This window comes from Siniperca chuatsi, linkage group LG23 (genome assembly GCF_020085105.1).
Source record: "Siniperca chuatsi isolate FFG_IHB_CAS linkage group LG23, ASM2008510v1, whole genome shotgun sequence".
In the NCBI taxonomy this organism is placed as follows: Eukaryota; Metazoa; Chordata; class Actinopteri; order Centrarchiformes; family Sinipercidae; genus Siniperca; species Siniperca chuatsi.
This window is the reverse complement of record NC_058064.1, coordinates 11,784,474-11,808,014: the sequence shown is the minus strand read 5'-3', so window position 1 is coordinate 11,808,014 and position 23,541 is coordinate 11,784,474. Positions and strand designations below refer to the sequence as shown.

The 23,541-nt window shown below is 40.2% G+C and overlaps 2 protein-coding genes across 2 annotated transcripts in view; both read left to right on the top strand.

Annotated features, from left to right (window-relative positions):
• Positions 1-23,541, top strand: part of waslb (WASP like actin nucleation promoting factor b) — a 32,606-nt gene that overhangs the window by 2,871 nt on the left and 6,194 nt on the right. The window contains 7 exon segments of the mRNA XM_044185497.1: positions 10,206-10,340; positions 11,788-11,874; positions 12,768-12,864; positions 14,819-14,842; positions 20,622-20,805; positions 21,646-21,688; positions 23,277-23,430. Of these exon segments, the coding sequence (XP_044041432.1) occupies positions 10,206-10,340; positions 11,788-11,874; positions 12,768-12,864; positions 14,819-14,842; positions 20,622-20,805; positions 21,646-21,688; positions 23,277-23,430 (724 nt within the window).
• On the top strand, positions 956-2,589 carry LOC122871001 (E3 SUMO-protein ligase ZBED1-like). The gene is made up of 2 exons (XM_044185499.1): positions 956-2,411; positions 2,507-2,589. Exons 1-2 carry the CDS (start codon positions 1,746-1,748, stop codon positions 2,552-2,554), a joined length of 714 nt encoding a protein of 237 aa, XP_044041434.1. The 5' UTR covers positions 956-1,745; the 3' UTR covers positions 2,555-2,589.

Sequence of the window (23,541 nt, the reverse complement as noted above, 5' to 3'; positions counted from 1 at the left end):
CAGAGATGTGGAATCAGAAACATTCCTCACAGTCTTATGCTCTTGTGTGTCTGTACACGTCTTTACATGCAGAGAGAGTCTAGGAGAGACAGGAAGTGTGTGTGAGAGACTGGGAGAGAGGGAGATTGGAAGAGACAGACATTGTGTGTCTCCCTAACCAATTTAATTAGAATGCCCACCAGTGGTTTAGTGGCTGACTGTATGAGTGTGTTAATGTACTTATTATGCAGAAAATGTAAGAATCTCCGAGTCACTTTTACTTAGTTTGTTCTAGCGGTCGACCCATTCATCAGTTTGGTCAATTAATCAGCGGCGATAGGTTGTTTCACAAACTATTGTTCTCAGCGGAACGTGGCTCTGATAGTGGCCGATGGCTGTCCACCCTCCACCAGTCACGCAGGGACGTACTGTAGCGATCAGTGCTGTATAGCACACGGGCCCTGGGCCCTCCGTCACATGCACTCACCAGTCAACTCAGGCAATTTCTATGTCAGCATTTTAAACCCAAAAGGGCACATCTACTCACCACTAGAAGAGGCCCAGTCTGTCCGGAGTGTCATCATAAATTAGCTTGCCAACCCCTGGCAACAAGCCAAAAAGTCCGTATTTCATAGTTCACCCGTTCTACAGAATCAGATTATTTTCCAATTCCATCCTCTACTTCGTGGACCCACCATCACCGCCCGGCTCCCAGGCTGGCCATTCCCTAGAGCCGACAGCAGCGCACTGGCCGGACTACGGGAGGTAACTCCAGAGTTGTCGGGAAATAACTGAGCTTGTCTATTAGATGCTAGAGGCGTCACTTTATGGTTTATGTTATTTGGCCAATGGTTGTATTTTGTCTTGATGAGTATTTTTGTTTGCTTCCTGAGATCCCAAAGGAGTTTTTTGTTGCGATAAGGACTTATTCATTGTTAGTTGAACTGTTTTGATGTTCAGTAATCCATATTTATTTAGGTATTTATTACTTTGACTTAGATGTTCAATTCAATAGTTATTCAGTTTCTAATAAAGTCAAAGATCCTTTGAGGGTGAATCAGCCGATTTATCTGCTATCAACTTTCCTGCTCCAAATTATCGTTATTATATCATAGGGGTGGGAAAAAAAATCGATATTGCAATATATTGTTGTGCTCTCTGTCGCAATAAATAATCGATACACTAACGCCCAATATCGATATTTTATTACAACACAAAATGATTAATTTACCCGTTGTCATTGTCACTGTCACTACCCAATATCTACCATTCTGTTTGCGGGGGGCGCTGTTCGAGTAAATAGGGGTAAAGTGGCACAAACAGCGGCCGGTGAAGAACACAAGTTAACTAAACAACAGAGAATTGCAGAAAAAAAAGAGAAGCGAGAAGAATGGCGGAAAACAATAAAAACTAATCAAAGACCCACCCGCTAGTTTCCACTCTAAAGTGTGGAGACACTTCGGGTTTTACGAGACAGTCGACGGAAAGGCACTGGATAAAAACTATGCAATCTGCAAGAACTGCTTTGCAAAGATAAAATATAACTGCAACACTACGAATCTGCAAATGCACCTCGCTCGCTATCACGGTGAACTACTCTCAGGTGATAATGAGGGTAAACCAAGTCAGCCGACAATCACTACTGCGTTCAAAGCAAAGCTCCCTTTGGGTCGCCGAGGGCACAGAGTATCACTAAGTCCATCGCCGAATTTATTTGCAAGGACCTTCGCCCTTACAGCGTGGTCGAGAATGATGGATTTTGCAGAATGTTGACAACACTGGAACCGAGATACGAGATACCGAGTCGTCGGCACTTTACAGACAAAGTCATCCCTGCATTGTATGCAGATACCAGAGCCAAAGTGGAGGGTGCGCTCCGGTCTGCTAAACGAGTTGCACTAACCTGTGATGGTTGGACGTCAAGGGCCACCGAGTCCTTCGTAACTATTACTGCCCACTTCATAGACGACAACTGGGATGCCCAAAGCTACGTCCTTCAGACTCGGGCTATGAATGACAGTCATACTGGCGCTCACATGGCAGAGGTGCTTAAGACGGCTGTAGACGAGTGGAAGCTCACCGAGAAAGAGCCAGCAGTGGTGACTGACAACGCAGCGAATATGTCCGTAGCTGTTGAGATTGCTGGATATCCACACGTTCGCTGTTTCGCTCATGTTTTGAATCTCGCGGTGCAGCGTGCCCTCAAACTGCCAAATGTCGCTCGACTGCTCGGGAGAATTAGGAGAATTTGCACATTCTTCCACAGGAGCACCTCAGCAGCTGAGGCACTGAAGAGGAACCAGAAGATGTTAGGCCTTCCGCACCACAAGCTGATAACTGATGTTGTTGTCCGCTGGAACAGTGCCTATGAGATGATCAGCCGGTTTCTTGAGCAACAGCCAGCTGTTACTGCTGCCCTCTTATCTCCAGAGGTAAGGCGTTTATTGTTTTGTTACTTAATTGCATATGATAACTGTAATGTGTTATAAAATATTATTGTTAACATGATATATATTTTGTTCCTTAGTGTAAAGTGCTTTTTCCTGACTTCTTGGTCTGGATTAATAAGGAATGATGACACCAGTGATGAGGACCGACCACCACACACACCAAAAAAAAGGAGATCCGCACTTGCAAACCTCCTTGGACAAACATTCCAGCATGCCAGATCTTACCTGACCCCATCATCATCACCTAACTCCAAGGCTAAAAAGGAGGTTCAGCAATATCAAGAATCCTCACCTCTACCACTGTCAGATGAGCCGTTGGGTTGGTGGAAATCTGAGGCATGCAAGTACCCACACCTTGCCAAGCTGGCCCAGAGGTACCTGTGTGTGCCAGGGACTAGCGTGCCATCAGAGAGAATCTTTTCTACCACCGGTGACATAATCTCTGCTCAGAGGTGTGCTCTTACATCTGAGCATGCTGATCAGTTAGTTTTCCTCAAGAAGAATATGCCTTGATGTGTCCACCGTTTACAGTAACTTACTACTGACGTTTCAGTATTATGGTTTACACATGTTAATGTTCATGTTGTTTTGTAATGTTCATGCACTTTTATCTGTCTAGATGTACAGTGTTTACATTTAAGACCAGGAGGCAGTGAGTTATGCAAATGCATATTTCTTTGCACAATGTTGGAAATGTTGGCATTAATAAATGCATAAAATTTCCTTATTTCCTTATTCCTTCTTTTTCTTTTCAGTCACATATATCGTGATATATCGTTGATGAAATTTTTTCCAATATATTCAATATCGTAGATATCGCGAATCGTGATATTATCATATCGTGGACCACATATTGCCACAGAATTGAATCGTGAGGTACCTGTATCGTCCCACCCCTATTATATCAGCCTTTAAAAATCCAATATCGGTCAACATCTAGTTTCTTCGTACTGTCTTCTTTCTAAGATGCACAGCCCACAGTTGGCTCCGTGCAACTAAGTGCTTGATTTATTCAAGCTGTAAAGGGCTTGTTTGTATACTAGTTAATTATTTGAAAGTAGCAAAGCTGTCCTTTCCTGTTTGTCTGCTCGTAGTCTTGGGAGCTTGCTACAATAGAGGGAGATTTTATGTCCAGCAGATTCAAAGTGCAAGTTTTTTGCACAGCATTGCTTTGGCAGTTGCATTTAGCGTTGTTGCTTGCTCCAATGACATAGAAATAAAATTGCCCACACACCATGTTATTTTTATTCAGTTCTTTTTTTTGCCTGTTGTTTGGACAGTGGCTGTCTATTGCCAAAAAACGATTTCCACGACTCTATGGCGAGGAAAGTGTTCATTCAAATCATTAGGAAATAATTGATTGTTTTTCTTATTTATGTTGTGATGTGATTTTTTTTTTTGAGACACTGTTGTTGTATGTGATATCAGATATAATTTGAATCTTAGATTTCGCAACAAAAATATGTACAGAATACATATTCAGCCTGCACTCTGCTTGTCTAAGTAATTCAGCCACACATATGCATAAAGAAAGAGAGACACATACAGGTACATACACAGTGGTCTTACTCATTGGTTTTACTCATTGGTATTCCTTTTGCTGTTTTCACTATCAGCAACACTGTCTGACTGGGCAGAAGATGGAAGTGGTCCAATTCACACTGTGTGTGTGTGTGTGTGCATGTCCACAGACTGCCTGATCAGCAGTCCTGTCCTACAGGAAGTCCCGTGGTCAGCCTCCTCTGGTGATTTGTGCTGGAGAAATAGAACATGACTCCTCTTTTCCTCCACTTTGCCCACTTTTCTAATTTTCTCTCCTTCCTTTCTCCTTTTTAGTCTCACCTTACCCCTTTTATGTCATCTGCTCCTACTCCCCTTTCTGTCATTCATATTTCTCATGTTCTTTCAGCCCTTCTTCAAGCCTGTTTTGCATCTAACTCTTCACTTCTTTTCTCTTACTGTACATCGCTTCCCTCCTTTCTTACATCTTCACTCTCCTTTTCTCACTCTTTTTTCCTACACTGCCTTTCTGCATCAGCCACTTGTCCTGTCTTCTGTTTCATCCCACTCCTTCCCATCTTTTCACCACCTCACTCGCTTCTTCCCCGGAAGATCTTGTGAAGAGGTGTTATGGTGCCTAACTTGTGCCAATATGGAACAGCTTGACCGAATGGCTGATGGACGACATTCAAAGGAGAACGTCAACTATAGTTTGCTTCTGCAGAAAGCAAGAAGGACACGAGAGCTGTTTTTGCAAACAGAACCTTAATGCCCTGACTTTTTTTTTAATGCAATCAGAATAAAACTCTGCCTTGTTCAAGGCAATTTCTAAAACATTTCACATAAGACTGCACAAAGACAGAAATTGCAGTCTTCCTCATTTCACAAATATTTTGTTCACAATTGGGTCTGATTGTGAACATATAATTAAAATTTTTCTGTGCTGTTGTTTCTTATTTAACAAATGATATAAGTACAACGTCATGACTTTGGACACAGCTACCACACCTTAGGTAAAGAGTTAATGATTCACTTTCAGAAACTACAGTAGTGTTTTCACATTCAAACACGGAATTTTTTTCTCCAACATTTGGTCGATTCATTCTTTTCCACTTGGTTCATCTCACATAAGCCATAAAAATGGCTCATGTGATATTTCTTTCCCATGTGACCTGTCTGCGTCTCTACCGTACCTAGTATTTTGGTCACATGTCTGATTTTTGTGCTTTCAAATCTTGTGATCACACAAGGTGGATCACAATCATTACTGTCCACATCCAGTGATGTTGATAGGTTTTCATTGTAGTGAGTCCCCAGGACCCACAAGTGGTCATTTGAGTAGGTGCCCAGTAAAATTAGTGTTTTTTGACAAATTCGTGTTAGGTGTGTAACGGTACATAAAATTTACAGTTTGGTATCTACCTCGGTTTTAGGATTTTAAATAAACTTTGTGTCATTTATTTTGAAAAAATGTAAACATTCAATAGTGGCTCATTGGCCATAATTCTTACTGTAACAGGCACTCAAATACTGGCATACTGTTAATAAGAAAAATTACTGGTGCACTGCCCAAACATTCCGGGTAAAAGCGAGGTTTATTTTGTTTATTGCTATGATTTCAACACAGGTTTTTTGTTCACAATGTAGAATTGTCAGGGGGGGAAATTGTGTGCATCCCCTGGACACGTCATAAGTGAGTTTACTGTGTCCTTTCAGATTTTAATGCATCAGAGACGCAGGATGCATACCTAGCAACATCACTGCACATCCTGGAAACATTAAATCACAAAATGTTATCCCAGATATTTTTTCTTTTTGGTGTCACCTGCATAAATTAGCATTGACTTCTTCCTGTGCATGTAAACTACAGTTAAGATGGCCCCTTTAGTCATGGAGGCCTTAAAATATAGAAAGATTAAGGAACATTGCTGTAGCTTTCACAGTCCAGCAGTATATTGATAAAATCTGAACAGAGTGCTTTGTAGTCTCCTTGTTCTGTGTGTGAAAAAGAAAGATTGTGATTGTGCAGTCTGAGTGCTGGACAGGTGATAAGCTTCATCATTGTATCAGAAAGATGTAGAAAACGGATGTAGAAACTGAGCGTGTTTGAGAACAAGTGCATAAAAGAGAGAGTGTGTATTTAAGAGTGAGCAAGCGTTTTTGTCAGGTTTTGATGATGCCACAGACAGAGCTCCACTTCCTGCAGGCTTTGGCCCTGTCAGGAACAATCAGCGCTCCATGAGCAGATGGAACCCCAGGGCCTCAGAGCCTGGACACTATTACAGGCGCCGTTACAGAGAAATTCCATCATAAATCAGAATTCACATTATTCTTTTGATCATAAGTCCAAATTCAAACAATCAAGAACTGTAATGCTGCCAAGAGACTGAATGTTTGTATAAATATTTAAAAATATCTTGTATGTGCAGTGCTGAAAGACAAATTGCTTCTCTGACAACATAGCTTTAAAGTCGGGAGCTGGACACAGATACACCAATAAAATAGTTGCATGCCTGTGAAGTACCTACTTAGATTATACATATCATGTATTGTTAGGCAACAGATGAACCAAACAAATCAACCAAATATTAATTATTTATCAATTAGTAGGTCTGGGTTATACGGTTGAACTCAAAATCATAATACTGATGAATGTATCCATGGTTATGGGGGAGTACACCTTTAGGCTGATATGTTCTGCAGCATCATTCATACTGCGAGGTTATACTCCAGGGTTTGCACCAGTGTATTGCAAGCCCACCGGGCCCAAGCATCAGGAATTTTTTTTTAATTTATTTTTTAGATGTTTTTTTAAACTACAGTTACAATGGCGGCTTTGTTGGAAACATAGATATAATTGTTGGAAAGCTCACCAGTGACATCTGTTGGCTAAAAGGTGAACGCACTATAAGAAAACAGCAGGTCTGAGATTAGTGTTCTTTACTCTAATTTTTGACGCTTCCAACTACAACAAGCTAACGTTACCTAGAAACCTTAGCAGCTAGCCTTTGTGACATTTAAGGATAATGTCATGGAGGAAAGGTTAAAGCCAAATAACACCCCAAACAGTGTTTTCAGATGGCCAAATACTGGAGGCGATGGCGATGCAGAAGAGTGCTAACATTCGCGGCTCCACTGAGTCAACAACATTAGCCCAGCCTCGGGTCACCGAAGTGCAGCCGGCGAGCACCTCGTCCTCGGTAACACCATTAGAGCAAGAACAGCTGAGTATTGATAACGTTACTTCAAGCAGAAGTAAAGAGTTTAATGAAACATGGTAGCAATACTACTTTGCTTGCTTTCACCTACCAGTTTTTTTTACTCCAGTGCTCATGAAGGCTGTACATCTTACAAACAAGATAGCTAACACCATTTAGTCCTAATGACCCACAGAGAAGACATAGCATCAGTGTCTGGGACTACTCTTGGGCAGTCAGTTCTTAGGAATCAGACACAGACAAGTGGTCCTTTTCAACTGAAGATTTTCTGTTGTTACCTGCATTTTGACCACAGGAACTTATTTTCAGTTTTGGTTCCTGTATCATAGTTGCTTCACTCAGAAAGTACCTGCTTCTGAGGTAATGCTGTTGTGTGCAGTATTCATTCATACTGTAGGCAAACACTGTTTGTTGCTAGTATCAATGTTAGGACTAGGGACAGGGATTTCTCTTGTTATTTATTGATGTTTAAACTACAGCTGTGCTGTTGCTGACTTTCTCGACCAGAGCAAGATGAAAAGAGACAAACGTGTGGAAGCAGAAAAATAACCAGAAAAGGCACAGATCACATCCTCACTGCTTCAGAAACAGGTGTCATGCTTGCTGGCATTTTTAATATTCCTTTTCTGCCTCTGCACATCTGTTTAAACATCATCACATACACACAACACTAAATTACAAAGAACAGAAGGGCTCTGTATGTTGTCTTGAAGTATGCAATAATTCCTGGAACTATTGAGTTGAAATGGCCTGGAAATCACCAGGCATTTCCCGTTTTGATGCTCTAGCTTTCATCTGTGTGGTAATGACTGTGAACCTGGACCCCCTCAGTGTGAGAACATCCCTGCAGCAACTTGTAAAACCTGTGGGAGCATGATCTGATCTTATGATCAAGGATGTGTGCGCGTGTGCGCTACAGGTGTGTTCGTCAGTGTGTATGTGCATATCATTATACAGTTTAATCTCAGACTGACAGCCTTTACCTCTCTTTGCCTTTCACCCCACTGCTTCCCCAGCAAGAACACACTATACGAATATATCTCACTAATGATGTGATGTCTCAAACTTCAAACACTTAAAATGAAAGGTGATAAACGGGGGTTAGCTGAAAAATTCACGCACAAATTGTCAAAATATAGGCATTGTAACTGATATGAAAATCCATACAAAAACATTTGTGATCTGGGTACAAAAAAGATATAAAACTGTTAGTTGACTGGATTAGTTATGTTACTTGGTTACTCTGGGTTTTTTTTTTTTGTTTGTTTGTTTTTTTTTCTGTGTTACTCAGTGACTTGGTATGTGCTTAATATTGGTCCGCAGCATAGAAGATACTGCATGAGACAGCTTATATTTAATTTTACCACGTGTAGTCATTAAGCCAAGCATTGGGTGTGTGTGGGCTCAGTCTTAATATAGTGTAGATCCTTCAGGGATTTTAGACTTCAGGAGATGCTCAGATGCTTGCTATGTATTTAATACATAACCAGAGTAAACCTTGCATCCACAGTTTACGGTCACCAGTGTCAAACAAGATAAACTCTCTCTCAAAACAGATTGGTTACAATTCTGTGTTCTTACAATGATACAATATAGGGACAAAATTAATTTTGGTCTATGTTAACAACCTATCTCATCTCTGTAGTCTCACTTACTCCCACTGCTTTCATTCATCTTAGTGGATATGTGTCTCTTCATAGTCATATGTTAGTGCTGCTTGTCAGGCATTTGGCATTGATGGACTCTTTTCTGACAACTGCAGAGTAGAGCGACTTGACCCCCACAGAGTCACTGTCACTCAGTTTGTTATGTCAATATACTTTCATGCTGCCCATCAAACACTGGAAACATATTGAAAATAATTTCAGTATTAGTGAAGTAGGATTTTATTCAGCAAAGAGTATTGTAAGTATTGTAAAAAGCTGGCATATGATTTGATTCCTTAGTAATAGTATCTACTACACGTTTTACACGTTTTCTTTTTTGATACAAAATCTTTGGAGAGGGGTTTGGAATAGGTATGGTCCTAGCCTGTGTTTTCTTCTAGGCCCATTTCACATGACTTTAGTTTTAAAATGTACTCGTGAATTTAGGCCTGTATTATGAAAATATTGACTCAAGCTGTTTAGTTGGGGAACATGTGCGAACAGCTCTTTTTAGATCATTCCACACATTTTCTTTGAGATTCAGGTCAGGGCAGCTGAAGAATGTAACCATTCTTGTTCTGAAACTATTTCTTATTGCTGTGTCATCCTGTTCTAACAGTGCCATAGAACTGTAGTTTTTATTGATCTCCCCTCATAGTTTCCTCTTGTCCTTACATATCTCACAGTGCCCGCAGCTGGAAAGCACACAGCATGTTGCTACATCTATCATTTGTCATGGTAGGAATGTTGTTGTGCATGGTGAGTCCATTTTCTGCAAGACATTGGGTTTTGAGTTATGTCATTACCAAACCGATTTGCTGCCCACAGACCAGCCAATGATAGGCCACTTGGTAAATTTATAAGGTCATGCTTGTTCCTAACAGATGTACAATATATCTCTCTTATAAAAAATGCAGCTCCCAATGCAAGATGTGCATAGCGTGCACTTCACTCTGGGCTTTTCTGGAAGCTTTTTGGCTCCTCCAAGAGCCATTTAACCATTTGGAACATCCTTAAAGATGGTGGGCTTCGCTTAATGTCTGAGTTATGGGCTTGGGAACATAGCACTGAGGAGGCAACGTTCCTTAAATTAATTGGAATCGGAAAAAATTCATGGTCACCCCTCCCTCCCTGACCCAGTTCCCAAATTTTGAGGCTACTGTGGTCTTTTTAAGCCTTGGTAGCGTAAGTGCTATTCTGTACTGTACTGTACACCCAGACTGCCACAGTGCTTCTGCTGTATCTCCAGCATTGCAGCTCACATTCTGTTTGTACAGTATGCATTTTATTTTATCACCATCTTGTGAGATATATTTACATGGCTGCAAAAAACACACTGCTTATGTAGGACTACTTATGCAACACAGGATAAGTGTGACTCTCCCTCCCTCTCTCTCCCTCCCTCCCTCCAGACATTGTCTTCAGCAGTGGTCCAGGTGTTCACAGCAGATAGGAACTCCAGCTGGAACAAGAGATGCTGTGGGGTGGCCTGTCTGGTCAAAGACAACCCCCAACGATCCTACTTCATCAGAGTCTTAGACATCAAGGTAAGTAAATACAAAGCAGAAAGCGGTTCTGCACATTGATGATTATGATTAATCATTGTGGTTTGTCACTGTAGTAGCTGGCAGATGATGGTGCTCACCACAATTAATATCCAGTGGCGGTGTACCACCATTTGATATTCATGACAACCAGTGATGCTGCTAGGTACACGTCCTGCGTCTCTGACGCGTTAAAATCCGAAAGGACGCAGTATAACTCACTATTGACGTGTCCAGGGGACCCACCCTATTTTTTACCTGACAATGCTACATTGTGAACAACAAATACATGTTGAAATCATAGAAATAAACTAAAAGAAACCTTGCTGTCAAAAAATTTGGTGTAATTTATCATCAGGCTGCGGCCTCTCACCTACTCTCTGTGTCAGGGCTGAGCACACACACATAGCCCAGTCTCCACCGCCTCCCTGCAACAGCAGGGATTACTTGAGTTGAGCTTTGCTCGTTACTGTAAGAAGTGCAATAAAACCTTTGTGAGTGAAGTGCCAGTACTTTATCAAGACAGTTGTTCAACAAGCATAACCATGTGAACATGTAGAAAGCAATATTTTAATTTAATCTGCTCTGTGCGCAGGCTGATCCACCGGCGCTATGTTTACACAAGCACAGCGCGCTAACTCTGCTAATTGTTACAAACAAGCTAAAACAATAGGTGTCTGTAGTCCAACTGTTTAGCTTAGTTTGTCTTGTATCTTAAAATTTGGAAAAATTTTGTAAACTTAGCTACTGGCTGAGACAAACCAGGACCTCCTCTCTCTACCAGCGGTAACGTACTTGCAGGCAGTGAATCACATCAGCAGCAGAGGGAGGAGGACAGAGCACAAGAGGAGGGACTGATACTAACTGATGTCTGAATTCTTCATTCTTATTCATTCTAAACTTCACTCAATATTTTGTATATCAGGAATATGATTTATTTTATTGACATTTTAGATTTGTTTCCAGTGAAATGTTGAGTTTATAAAGTGACTTTGCTGTTTTAAACATTACTGTTGCTACTCTAGAAACATTTAGTTATATTTAAAATATAAAATTCTAATCCTTTTCTGAATTTATTCTTTTTTTTAAAAGAACAAATATTTTAAAAAGCAATTATTTAATAATGAAAAAGAACCGATGAGAGTATTGTTAAGGGTAGTAGTATCAACAAAGTCCTAATGATACCCATCCATAAACACAAGTTTAACCCTACAATTTGTCAAAAAACACAAATTTTTTTAGGGACCCACTCAATTTTCTGGGGGCCCACTCAAATGACCACCCGTGGATCAACCTCACTGTGACAACCTTATATTTTTATAGCCACACAGTGGAATCTGTGGGATGTCTGTTCATTTACGACCTATACTGTAGCATTAATTTGTCTGTTGTACTAACTGATACCTAATTCATATCCTCCATTCAACCTGGTCTTTGTGTTTTTCCACAGGATGGTAAGATTACGTTTGAACAGGAGCTGTACAACAACTTCAGCATCTACCTCCCCAGACCTTATTTCATCACATTTGCTGGAGATGTGAGTTTCCTTCTCGACAGCTTTTCACATTTCTCTTTTTACTTCTGATCCTATTCTAGGTCAGCACCCACATTTGGTCACAGACGAGTACTTTTTTCTTCATTTTTATTTGTTAATAATTTTCACTTATTCATGATGATAATACAGCAGCAGAGGGGGAAATAACTCTGCCTCTCATGCAATCAAGGTGTTTACATCAGAGACACTTTCATTGATTATTACATTTGAGTCATTGAAATGTGCGCTGATGTCCTCAAAGAAACCTAATATTAAAATGAAAGCCTAGCAGTTCTATTGACAACACTTAGCCACTGCTTTAAAGACATTTCCTCAAAGAATCTTCTATCCTTGTGGTGCAAAGATATTCTGTCACTTGTAAAGTAAATTCTAACCTGTTACATATGGCTCTTGTCTGGCATATTGTAAACACTACACACCAGCACTGACACATTCATAATGGGCCTAATTGTTCTTTCAGGAATCAGTAAGTGGAGTAGTTCTTCATAACTGTTGCTTTGTGGAGATGATTTTGCTCGTTTGCTTGTTGATAGCTTTATGTCACATCTAAAGCTCTTGATGTTGATGAGAAGCCTTTATTTGCAGAGCAAACTTCTTTACTACTTAGGTGGGTACAGTGGCTCAGACTCCAGCAGACCATGAGGTATGTGGGACTGCTGATTGTGCTAATAAGGCTGGGACTGTTCACTGTATACACCCCATGGAAATAGGTTTGGAAATTCAGTCATGGAAATTAGCTAGGTAGTTGACATTACAAATGTATTTGTACCGAGTTCTTACAAATTACTGTTGTGTGTGTGTGTGTGTGTGTGTGTGTGTGTGTGTGTGTGTGTGTGTGTGTGTGTGTGTGTGTGTGTGTGTGTGTGTGTTTACAGACATGCCAAGTGGGTCTGAACTTTGCCAGTGAGGAGGAGACCAAGCGTTTCCGTGGCCATTTGACAGAGCTAATTGGGAGAAAACAGAGGAAAACTGGTACCCACTTACTGCTGCTGCCGACTTACCTACAAACCTACCTACTGACCTAACTCACTAAAAAAATGACATGTTTATCAGATTTTTATCTTGTGTTCATAATAATCTATCTTATTTCAAGTCAAACCATGTTACTACAGGGATGTAGGAAGTTATAATAAGAGGTTTTTGCTTAAATGATCTGTCTTGGCTTGACTAGTGTGAGCACCAGATCAAATTAATTTCTAAACTTGTCATTTTTTACAGTGTTCAACTACACAGAACTGGGCAAAAAAGGTCTAAATTTCAATACATGAACAAAATTAGTTCTGAGACACTAGACTTTCATGCAACAATGTATTACAGCTGGCATGTGAGACGTACTTCAGGTCCGACTTTTGAGTCTATTTAAACCAGTCCTTCACCATAGTGTATGGAAAATGGTTAAGGAGTTTTTGCCCGGGCCTGTTTACTATACCATCCTATCTCCTTCTTCTTATCTACTGCAATCTCTTCCCAGTTCTTAGACCCTTTGATAACACATATCACCATTTTCAAACTTACAGTCTGCAAACCCGTCATTGAGGTGCTCATGAAACTTCAGTAAAATCGTAAAAGTGAACAGAAAGATTTCACAATTCTGTCTTGCAATGGCAAGTCATATAATAATCCAATATATCTGTTCACTATTCAAAGTGATCTTTACAAAATTCTCTGTTTGGTGCTGCAAGGAAACCTTCCACACAATTGTTGGCTGTTTGTGCCTTTGTCACAGAAACTGCTTACAGTCAGGGGGAGGATCAGTTTTCTTTCAAATGTTTATGAAAACTCAGACACAACCAGATGAATTTCTAGCAAAACCTCAGGGTGCATGCACACAACACTGCACTCCAAGTTTGAACAAATATGCTGACTAAACCAAGGGGCACTACAGTTTCAGGTTAAAATGAGCAAAATAAATTCATGCTCAGCTATGAGAAGGACTTCATCCCTCATGGGCATAATATTTCCAGAGTTGGTGATTTGTATGAGGAGACTTCTATTACCATTTTGCCCTTAAAATGTTTTTCTTATTAATTAAAATAATAAATAAATAGCACTCAAGAAATGTATTATTGTGAAATATTGTGCTTAAAATTTAAATGGTTTTCATCCAGCACCAACAATTAGACTTTGGAACTGCAACAATTTTACAAAATGTTGTTGTGCATTATAATTTCTATCTTATCTATCTATCTAAGGAAATGAGCCGTGAATGTTTGTGTTCATCCGAACAGACTGAGGATTAAATTGAAAACACATTGTTTACACAAAGCCGGACAGATGCATTCTTTAACTTAATATTGGCACACAGTCCATAACTTTTATCATCACTTGCTTGATTAAGACCGTCCGACTTCCTTCTTCCTTTTCTGCGGGTCATTTTCTGAACCTTCAAATGGATCGTTCTTTCAACTTTTCCCCCTCAGCCCTCTGCACTGGGTGCCTAGTCTTTTCTACAAAGCTTCTCCGTCTTCTTCTTCTTCTGTTTGACCTTTTTAGCCATTGGAAAACTCAAGCCATCAGTATTTGGAAGTGTGTGTGTGTCTTTCAATGTCATTAATGTATTAGTATTTATATTCTTTATAGTACTATATGAGAGAGAAAGAGAGACATGTATTGTCTTCTACAGAGTTTAGTGTTTGCACCATTGAATTTATGTATGGATATAATATTTGCTGTCTTGTGTGTGTCTGATTTACGTCTCCTAAACACACTAACAAAACCCTTTGCTTGGTAACTTTTCCAAATAACTTTCCATTCTGTACAGCACATGCACAATCCCGCCGAGCCCTGCTCTTAAAAACCAATAAACTCTCTTCTCTTTGTACATCTGCGCTCCGACGCACTCACACATATTCGCTTCTCACTAACACGACCCACTATTACTACTAGCACAGGATTGTAATGATTTCATTTGTCTGTGTGTTCACAGAGAAGAGACGCGACCCTCCAAATGGTATGTTGTCCACTCTTTCCTGTTAAGTTCAGAATTAAACCGAAGAGAAGTGTAAAACCAGAGTCAGACCTGTGTCTGATTAGAAACATTTGTGTCAATCTGTTTATATCAGATGGGTGAAGTTTTAGGATCATTCAGATTTTTTTGTTATTTGGCAACAACTCAAGACTGTATTCCCTTTCCCTATGTAAACTATGTAGCATACATAGCATTTCATATTCTATGTAGGAAACTCCAACAGTCTGGCATCCTTGAAGAGTAAATTGAACACCAAAAAGATTGATTATACAACTAAAAACAAGTTAAATTGTACCTATTAACAACTAAATCAACAGCTGTCAACAAACTGTATTTACATTGTCTAGTAAGAGATTAGCTGTGTCCCATTTCCATACAACATACTAACTCTAAGCAGGTTTTTGATTATGCTGTATGTTAAAAAAGTGACAATATAGTACACTCAAATCAGTCAGTATGCATACTAAAAACACTTAATTTTAAAGTGTGCTTTTGATGTACACTATTGTCCCGCAATGCACAAAGGAAATGGAGGAGCTCCTGATAGCTGGAAAAATTAGTTGTAGATGGTGGTGAAACTGCTCAAAAAACAAACTATAACTAATAATTCTTTGGAAAAACATTTTGCCTTCGTGAAATTTAATCTGCAGTGGCATTCTAAAATTGCAGTTTGATATGTATCAATGAAAGTCTTGTGGTATACAAAATGTTACGGTATGCTATTTGCTGTATATTAACTGAAAAAAACAGTATACTATGACAAGTAGTATGCAGTACATAGTATATAATACAAAGCACTATGTAGTTTGGAAGTGGGACACTACTATTCTGCTTCCTAGCCTCCATCATACCTTACTCTTTACTGCAGTGCAACAGTTGTCCAGTTGTAGCCACAAACAACCTTCATAAAGATATTGCTTACTAATTACCACTAATGCAGGGATGGGAACTTTTATTGTTTTATTCAAATATTTGTTTTGATGTGTATAATCAGTCAAAATGAATGGAATTGTGTAGGAATCCGGAGGAAAAGAAAGCACGTGATCATAATACCAGTACAATGTGACTGTACAGTCTAATATAATAGTGCCCTGTAGTGGAGATCTGTGAACTACATGCCTTCATGGCCTGACCCTCATTCAGTATGGTCTGATGACTAAACAGATGGAATACATTTGTGGATATGCACACATTTTGTTTTTGGACATACAGCATACATACATACATACATACAGCAAGACACACAGCCTAGTTTTACACAAGAGGGAACCAGTTTTGGACTGACAGACAGCATGATTTGTCCCAGCTGGCTTATTAATATATCTGTGTATGTGCATGCAGTCGTGCAGAGGTCTTCACTCCACAAATGACACATTTATGCATTTAGCTGATGTTCATATTCAGAGCAGCTTAACATCGAGCCTGTGGATGCTTTGCTTTGGGACATGTATGATCAGATGCCATATATGGTCATACATGACATATCTAAACCACCATGCAACTCAGGGCTATGCGGTAACCCAGGAAAGGAATTAAAAGGATGTGTTATCTAAAAGGAATGTGTTTTCCATTTACCTGCGCCCAGTTATGCTGTCATGCATACATGTTTATACCAGTTTCTATCTTAGATTTGTCATGCATGGTTTCAGTTTTGGAATAAGTGCATCTTGAGTGTGATTGTGAGTGTGGTGCATTTCCAAAGGAAGTCATCCTCATCCTCCCACAGGAACACCTTCTCTCTGTCTCCATCTGTCTCACTTTCACTTCTCATTATCGCATCATAGCTCTGTTACTGTCTGTCATCTCCAGTCTGGTTCTTGCTTTCCTTCTGTTCTGCCCTTTTCTCCTGCTGCCCTTTCCAGCTCTCCCCTTCTCATCATTTGTCTCCATCTGCCCTCTGCTCTTCATCGAATCTGTCTTAATTTTCCTCTTTTCTCTCTTTCTCTGACTTCCTCTATTGTGATGCTTTTCTTGCTTTTTCTCTCACCCCGCAGTTTCATCTTGTATCAGAATCCGCTGAGATTAACGTGGAATTATGCATGGATCATGGTTACGTAAAATCCGGCACTAAATCCAGAATAGTTTGCTGAGATTAGATCCATTTGTGTGTTTTGCAGGGAGAGGGAGGAGATGGTAGTGGGAGGTGGGTGGAGAAAGGATCATTGCGAGCCAATCCGAGCATGATAATCTTACAGTGCGCCCTGCTGAGATGGAAAGTCAAGGGAAGAGAAAATTATTACAAAATAGATACAAAATATGCAGAGCTCAGACGGACAAATAAAGCAGGGAAACGAACATTTGGTGAACAATTTGCATAGAAGAAAACTGTTACTGTAATGGAAGGAATGTAAGAGGAAGAGTAAACTTTGGCTGTTGGCTGGCTCTTTACCCCTCTGTTGGCATTGCTGGAGGTCTGCCTTAACAGCTTAGACAGTGTGCATGTAAACTCCACCAGTTGTCTGACGAGGATATTAATTCAGTAACCAAGGTCGTCACAAGTTGGCTTATGCGGTTTTTTAGTCGTGTTTTGGAAACCTTTGGGATCATCTTGGCTTTCAGGTTTCAGCAAAGAAGAAACCCTTTCCTTAAGAAGACTGGAATCAATTCTGAAGCAGGACAACAAGTAGATTGTGCTTTTTACCTGCTTACAAAGCAAAAAAAATTTTCTTGACTGAGAAAGAATACCTCAGTTCTGTCTCACAGCAAAGCTGTTTCTGAACCACAAATCTGCATTCAAATCACTTGTTTGAACTAGGATCTTCCTTGGTGTCTCCATCTGAGCTTGTTCTCACCGTATTACTCATGCCCAGTCTACTGCTACGATGATGTTCTGCACCACCTTCCTGTCTGCTCCCTCTGAGGAACTTAATTGTGAGGGCAGTGGAGGAGGAGCAGCAGTAGGAGGTGGAGGTTTGGGCCCAGGGAGCTGTCTGTCATCTTTACACTGCCTGGTTCTCCCTCAGGACGAACTGTACCCATCTCTCTCCGACCCGACTGCTCGGCTCTCCATTTGCTCCAAAGAGCGAGCTCACAAATTGGTTGGCAAAATGCTTCTCGATGTCAGTATGGCCACCTGCGGAGCAAGAGATGGTGGGTGTATTTGGGACAGGGTGAGAAGGAGACGCAGTCGGTCAGCCTCGCCTTCGCCCAGCAAAACTCCCAAAAGTCCCTGTAGTGAGAGGGTTAAAGGTATGTGCTACAGCTGAGGCACTGGCAGGAATTGTGGTAATACAACTAGACTGAATATGTTCATTGTTGATTTGAAATCCATGTTGTTTGGCTGCAAGTGTGTAGTGGAGTTACTGATAGTGTCTGCTCAATGTGATTGCTTGTTTGCAGTCCATATTACCATGTGTAGTTATGACTTGTGGGTGTGTCTGGGTCACCTGCGTCCAGTCCAATTCAGCTTTGTCATCTATCCTATTCTTTACATTGATATATAAACACAAAAAGTGTTCTCCATTATTGCAGTTCAAATGTAATGTATGTTAATTTCCCACTCATTGTTACCTCTGCCTATCATGATTCATCATTGAGATTAACATCTCAAAAAGGTTTTCCTGGTTAAACAAAGCTTAAGTAAATACTGTAAAAGAATATCCATTTACAGCAAGGGCGTAGGTTTGCATATGGACTGTAGGGACGTGTCCCTACAAATACTTTGGGTGGACAAAATTGTCCCCTACCAATATCTGAGCGAACTCATTCGCATTATCTTCGGAGTAAAGTCATATTAGATAATTCCGATGTGCCCTCCCAGAGGCTACGTCAAATTATTGGCCGAGATACATGTGGTTGTACATGTGAAGGTATGTTTATGGTTTGAGGGAAAAAAATGGAAATAGGGCCGGAAGTTCTGTATACAACCACGAAAAGCACGCAACCCATTCTCACGGCAGTTAAAGAAATTACTGCAGAATTTGTGTACATGGACATTTTCCTTTTTTCTTTCTTTCATAACACCCAGCACTACTTTCAGACTAATGTATTTCAATTGGAAGTATCTTTCATATCGACCACCCCCCCCCCCAGTGAAAAGATCGTGGTTTTGGTTAGAATAAATAGACTTCAATAAAACAATCAACGTTAACTATTGGTTTCACACGGGACGCGAAACCCGATCTTGAACCCCAGTCTCCCGTGTGAAAGTCCTGTGTTTGACACATCCATTCACCCGGACTTCCTCCCTGTGCAGACTTTGTCGCTCTTTATGCTATGTTCGTCCTTATTAGTTTGAAAGTCGTGCTGAGTGTCACGAAAAAAATTCATGTCTTTGTACACGAATCAATAGATTAAATTTCGCGACTGTTTCATGAACTGCCGTGAGACGGTTGCAAAGCAAGCAGACTAAGAAACCGAACTAAGTGACGTGTTCTGTCTATCTATCGATGTCCGCTGCTCCGTTTCAGTGCTATGGCACAGCGCCCCCTAATTTAGCTAATTTAGCACCCCCTTATACCCATTTCACCATTTCACAGCACAAACGCCCACTTGCTTAGCTGTGGGGCTTAAGGCCAAAACACACCGCCACTGAACGGCGCACGTCAAAACAGCCGCCCCTATTATTTTCTATGTACAAACCCTGAACCGGCGGCAGCTTCACACCACTGTCCTATTTTCAGCGTCGCCCTTGAAAAAGGTCATAGATCATTGACTATGTATAATATGTTCAGTCTATGGTGTAGATTAATGAATGAGCAGAGACAGTTGTTGACGCGCTGCAGCGCAATACTTCCTATTGGTGCTAGGGGTAGCGCTTGAAGTGCATCAGTTTCCTCCTTGTTGCTTAGGGTATCCTAATTCAAATCGCAGTAACATTAGCTCAGGTGACGCAAAACTCACACACTTCACTGCGTGACCTGACCCCTCTCTCTCTCTCTTTAAAAAAAACAAACAAAAAAACAAAACTGCTTTAAAATGCATCCAAAATAGACAAACAAACGATTTACGAGTAACTTCAATGGGAAATAAAAGACTGACAGAACAGACAACATTAAATATTACACAAAATGTATTTACAGATTTTGATAGTGAAAAAGGAGGTGCCCGATCCAATCAAATAGGTGCCGGTCCCAATCTGGGAGATCCCAGATTGTCCCTACCAATGTTGAGACCAAACAGACCAGACAGTTTGGATGAGTGGTTGAGACACGCACCATCTGCAAAAGTGAACTCACTGCAAAATGAATAAGCGCTCAGAATGAATGTCATTTTTAGATAGTAGCTCACCAAACTGATACAAGTTTTACAGTAGACTTAAACCTCTACATCTCAAATACTCTAATAATGTTTTGTTTAGTATCTATTTTCAGTCTTAACTAGTTCTGTAATTTAGTTTAAATAACCTGAGCAGCAGTAATGAGATGATGCTATAATCCCACATATTCTAAGCCCTCTTCACACCCACAAACCCAAATAAAATTGCCAGACCTCTCTGTGCCAAACAGAGTCTGTAATAGTCATTAATAATGGATTACATAATTAAAGGGACACTGCTGGCCCTAATAAGCCCCATGATTTTTTTTTATGAAATGTTAAACGGTAAACATGTCACAACTATGCCAGACATATTATTTGTAGCCCTGATATGTAAAGAAGGTATATGTATTCAACATTTAAGAAGTACTCATACTCCTTTTTAGATATAGTGGAAAACCCCACAACCAAGTTATGTCTCTACAGTTTAATGAAACTACTATTCTCTGCATTCCACATGCTGTATTATATAAAGTGTAACTTTATTGTCTCTGTCATTTTTAAGGCCCAACGTTGCCCATGGCTACCGTCGACATCAAAAACCCAGAGATCAGCAATGTTCAGCGTTACCATAACAACTCTCAGGTGAACAACATTGTGCACTCCTCCTTCCCCAAGAGGGAGAAAAAGGCCAAGGGGAAGAAGAAGAGGTTGACCAAGGCAGACATCGGCACACCGAGCAACTTCCAGTGAGTCGCCACAGGCACAAGTAGGGTGGGGTTCAGGTCAGGTGATAAACACCGTCATCTTCTCACTAAATTTTATCTCCACCTAGTCTTCACACAATTTAGCACACGACATCTTTGAAGGACTCCCTGAAATGTTTGTATTGACTTTTTGATTTGTCATACCATGTTGCATAATGTGCCATAACTCTAAAACACACGTGTGCATGTCAATTTGAGTGATCCTGCAAACTTGGAAGGCATTCTGACAATAGGTAGCGCAACATAATAAAATGAAATGGCCATAACTCGGTGGTCAGGATTCTCACTTGAACAATTCATCCTTTAACAAAGCCCTTATACTGCCAGACAGTATGGTTGTCTATCCTATTGGGATTTCATGCAGATTGAGATACAAATGCAGATTAAACATCTTTATATATGAACAACAGCTACATGACTGTAGGTCTTTGAGTTCCCTATTGTTCCCTATATGACATATTGGCCCAGAGGCCTATATCCCTCTTGTACATATCAGTACTGGCGAATGTGGATGAGGTATTAATCTAGGCTGTCTTTATTCAGAATCTAATCCTATACAGTGTTTAGTATGATTGGTAATGCAGGAAAATCTGCGCTGTGCTTTCAGTAATAGTGAGTGGCAGCTCACATAGTCTTGATTGAGATAGTGCAGGATACCAATGAGCCATCTGGGTTAAAAAAACAGGGGTCAACATGGATTTTGCAGCAGTCCAATCGACCCCTGCCTCATCTCTTCTTTTTTTTGTGAAAATGTACTGTACATATCTTCTGCCTTCTCTCAGTCTTTTTGGTCTCACGCTCTCTCTTCTACTTCTCTCACAGGCACATTGGGCATGTAGGATGGGATCCAAATACAGGCTTTGATGTAAGTGCAATATACAAAAGTGTCATGTTAATGTGTGCTTGTTTGTATGTGTCTCTGCACACGTTAGGAGTATGTGAGGTCTAGATATTTTTAAAACTTGGCCCCAAGTTTATCTGTTTGTCAGTCAGACGTCCCTCTTCCAGGCAGATTTTTAAAATTTAATATCGGCTCCAAAATGTTAAGCCAAGCTGCGTTGCCAAGTCATCAGGAGGGTTACACAAGGAGATTTCCGAGGGAGAAGAATCAACCTGCATCTGCATAATCCATGGACTCCTTCCCAAAAAGCGTCATCAGTAATTATGCTGGATGATGAGTATGAGATCATGCAGGTCAGAGGACTTAACTCTAACTAAATGAAAAAAGATGAAATTCAGATGATTTGGTTTCATAAGTTAATGTTTTCAAGGACTTAGATTGATTTGAATGGGTGACGTCAGGTGAACAAAGCTTGCTCACCTCTCAAATCCTCAGGCTTACAGACGGAGCACGAATGAGTTGATTCACAAATGAGCAAGGGATATATCTTATTGTCTTACCAGTTTAATATGTCTCTTTTCTTTTCTATCTATACACCATAGTTACTGTAGATAAAGTACTTTATAGACACCCAAAAACTTCTGGGTATCAAACACTTATAAAAAATAAAAAGTTTGTAGCAGTAGCTGCACCAGGATATTGCATTTGGCTCAGTCACATAGAAACAGGACATAATGACACACTTAAATAAACAGTGTATTGTATTATTTTTGGCTTTCTCTGTATCATCTCTGCTGGAAACAAAAAACAATATGACAAACAGAAGCAGCTGAAGGGGAAACTCTTGTAACAAATAATTATCCCTGGCCTAACTTGTATTCAAATCTGGGTTAATGAGCACTATTTTCCTCCTGGGTGCCAACCTGGTAGTGTTAAACCACGCCACCAGGTGGCAGCATAATGGCTGACACTGGTCTCATTTTGAGCTGTCTTAGAGGGATATCTCAGTGTCTTCACAAAAGAGAGTGTAACATCACAAATAACAAAGTTACTTCTTACATACTCACACTTTACTGAATGAATCATTTGATATGTTTTGAATAGATTTCTAACAGCTAGTGTCCAACTGAGTAATCCTGCTTTTTCAAATGTCCCTTTTAATCCCAACTCAACTCTTAACATGTCAGTCACATAATGTGTTACTGAGCTGCAAAGCTCATAAATACAGATTAAAACCAGTGAAATCACATCACAGATCTTAACTCTTAACTGCTCGTACATGAGCAGATATGAGAGCAGCTCTGTTATAGCCAGTATGTTTTAGTTACTGTGGTAAGGAGGCTGATATTGTGTTAAATTTAGGAACCCATAATGATACAGAATCATTTGATGATGATGATGATACAACAACAACATATGCATTATATAATACAGCATTATACAACTGCTGTTTACCATGTCTCTTTGAATGTATGCACCCCTCTATAACCCAATTAGTAAATCATGCAGATCCATTTCCAGGGTTTGGAATTAGGATTACTGCTGTGGTAACCTTCATTCTCGACTGTTTAAATGAATGCATGTCTTATCCTCCTATGTTTTCTTTCTTCAGTTGAATAACTTGGACCCAGAGCTGAAGAACCTGTTTGATATGTGCGGCATCTCTGAGGCTCAGCTGAAGGACAAGGAGACCTCCAAGGTCATCTACGACTTCATTGAGAAGAAAGGAGGCGTAGAAGCAGTCAAAAATGAGCTACGGAGACAAGGTAAGGCTACGCTTACCAGATTCTTTTTTTGGACAAAGAATTAGAATTGGAAAGGGCAATTAAAAAAGGGAAGGTCCCACACTTTTGCTTAGAAAAGGTCAATTTCACAGT

Excerpts from the sequence above, each read along its gene's own strand:
- LOC122871001 (XM_044185499.1), top strand. The coding sequence starts at position 1,746 with ATGTTGACAACACTGGAACCGAGATACGAGATACCGAGTCGTCGGCAC. Across the intron at positions 2,412-2,506 it reads CTGCCCTCTTATCTCCAGAG|TGTAAAGTGCTTTTTCCTGA; the intron begins GTAAGGCGTTTA and ends TTTGTTCCTTAG.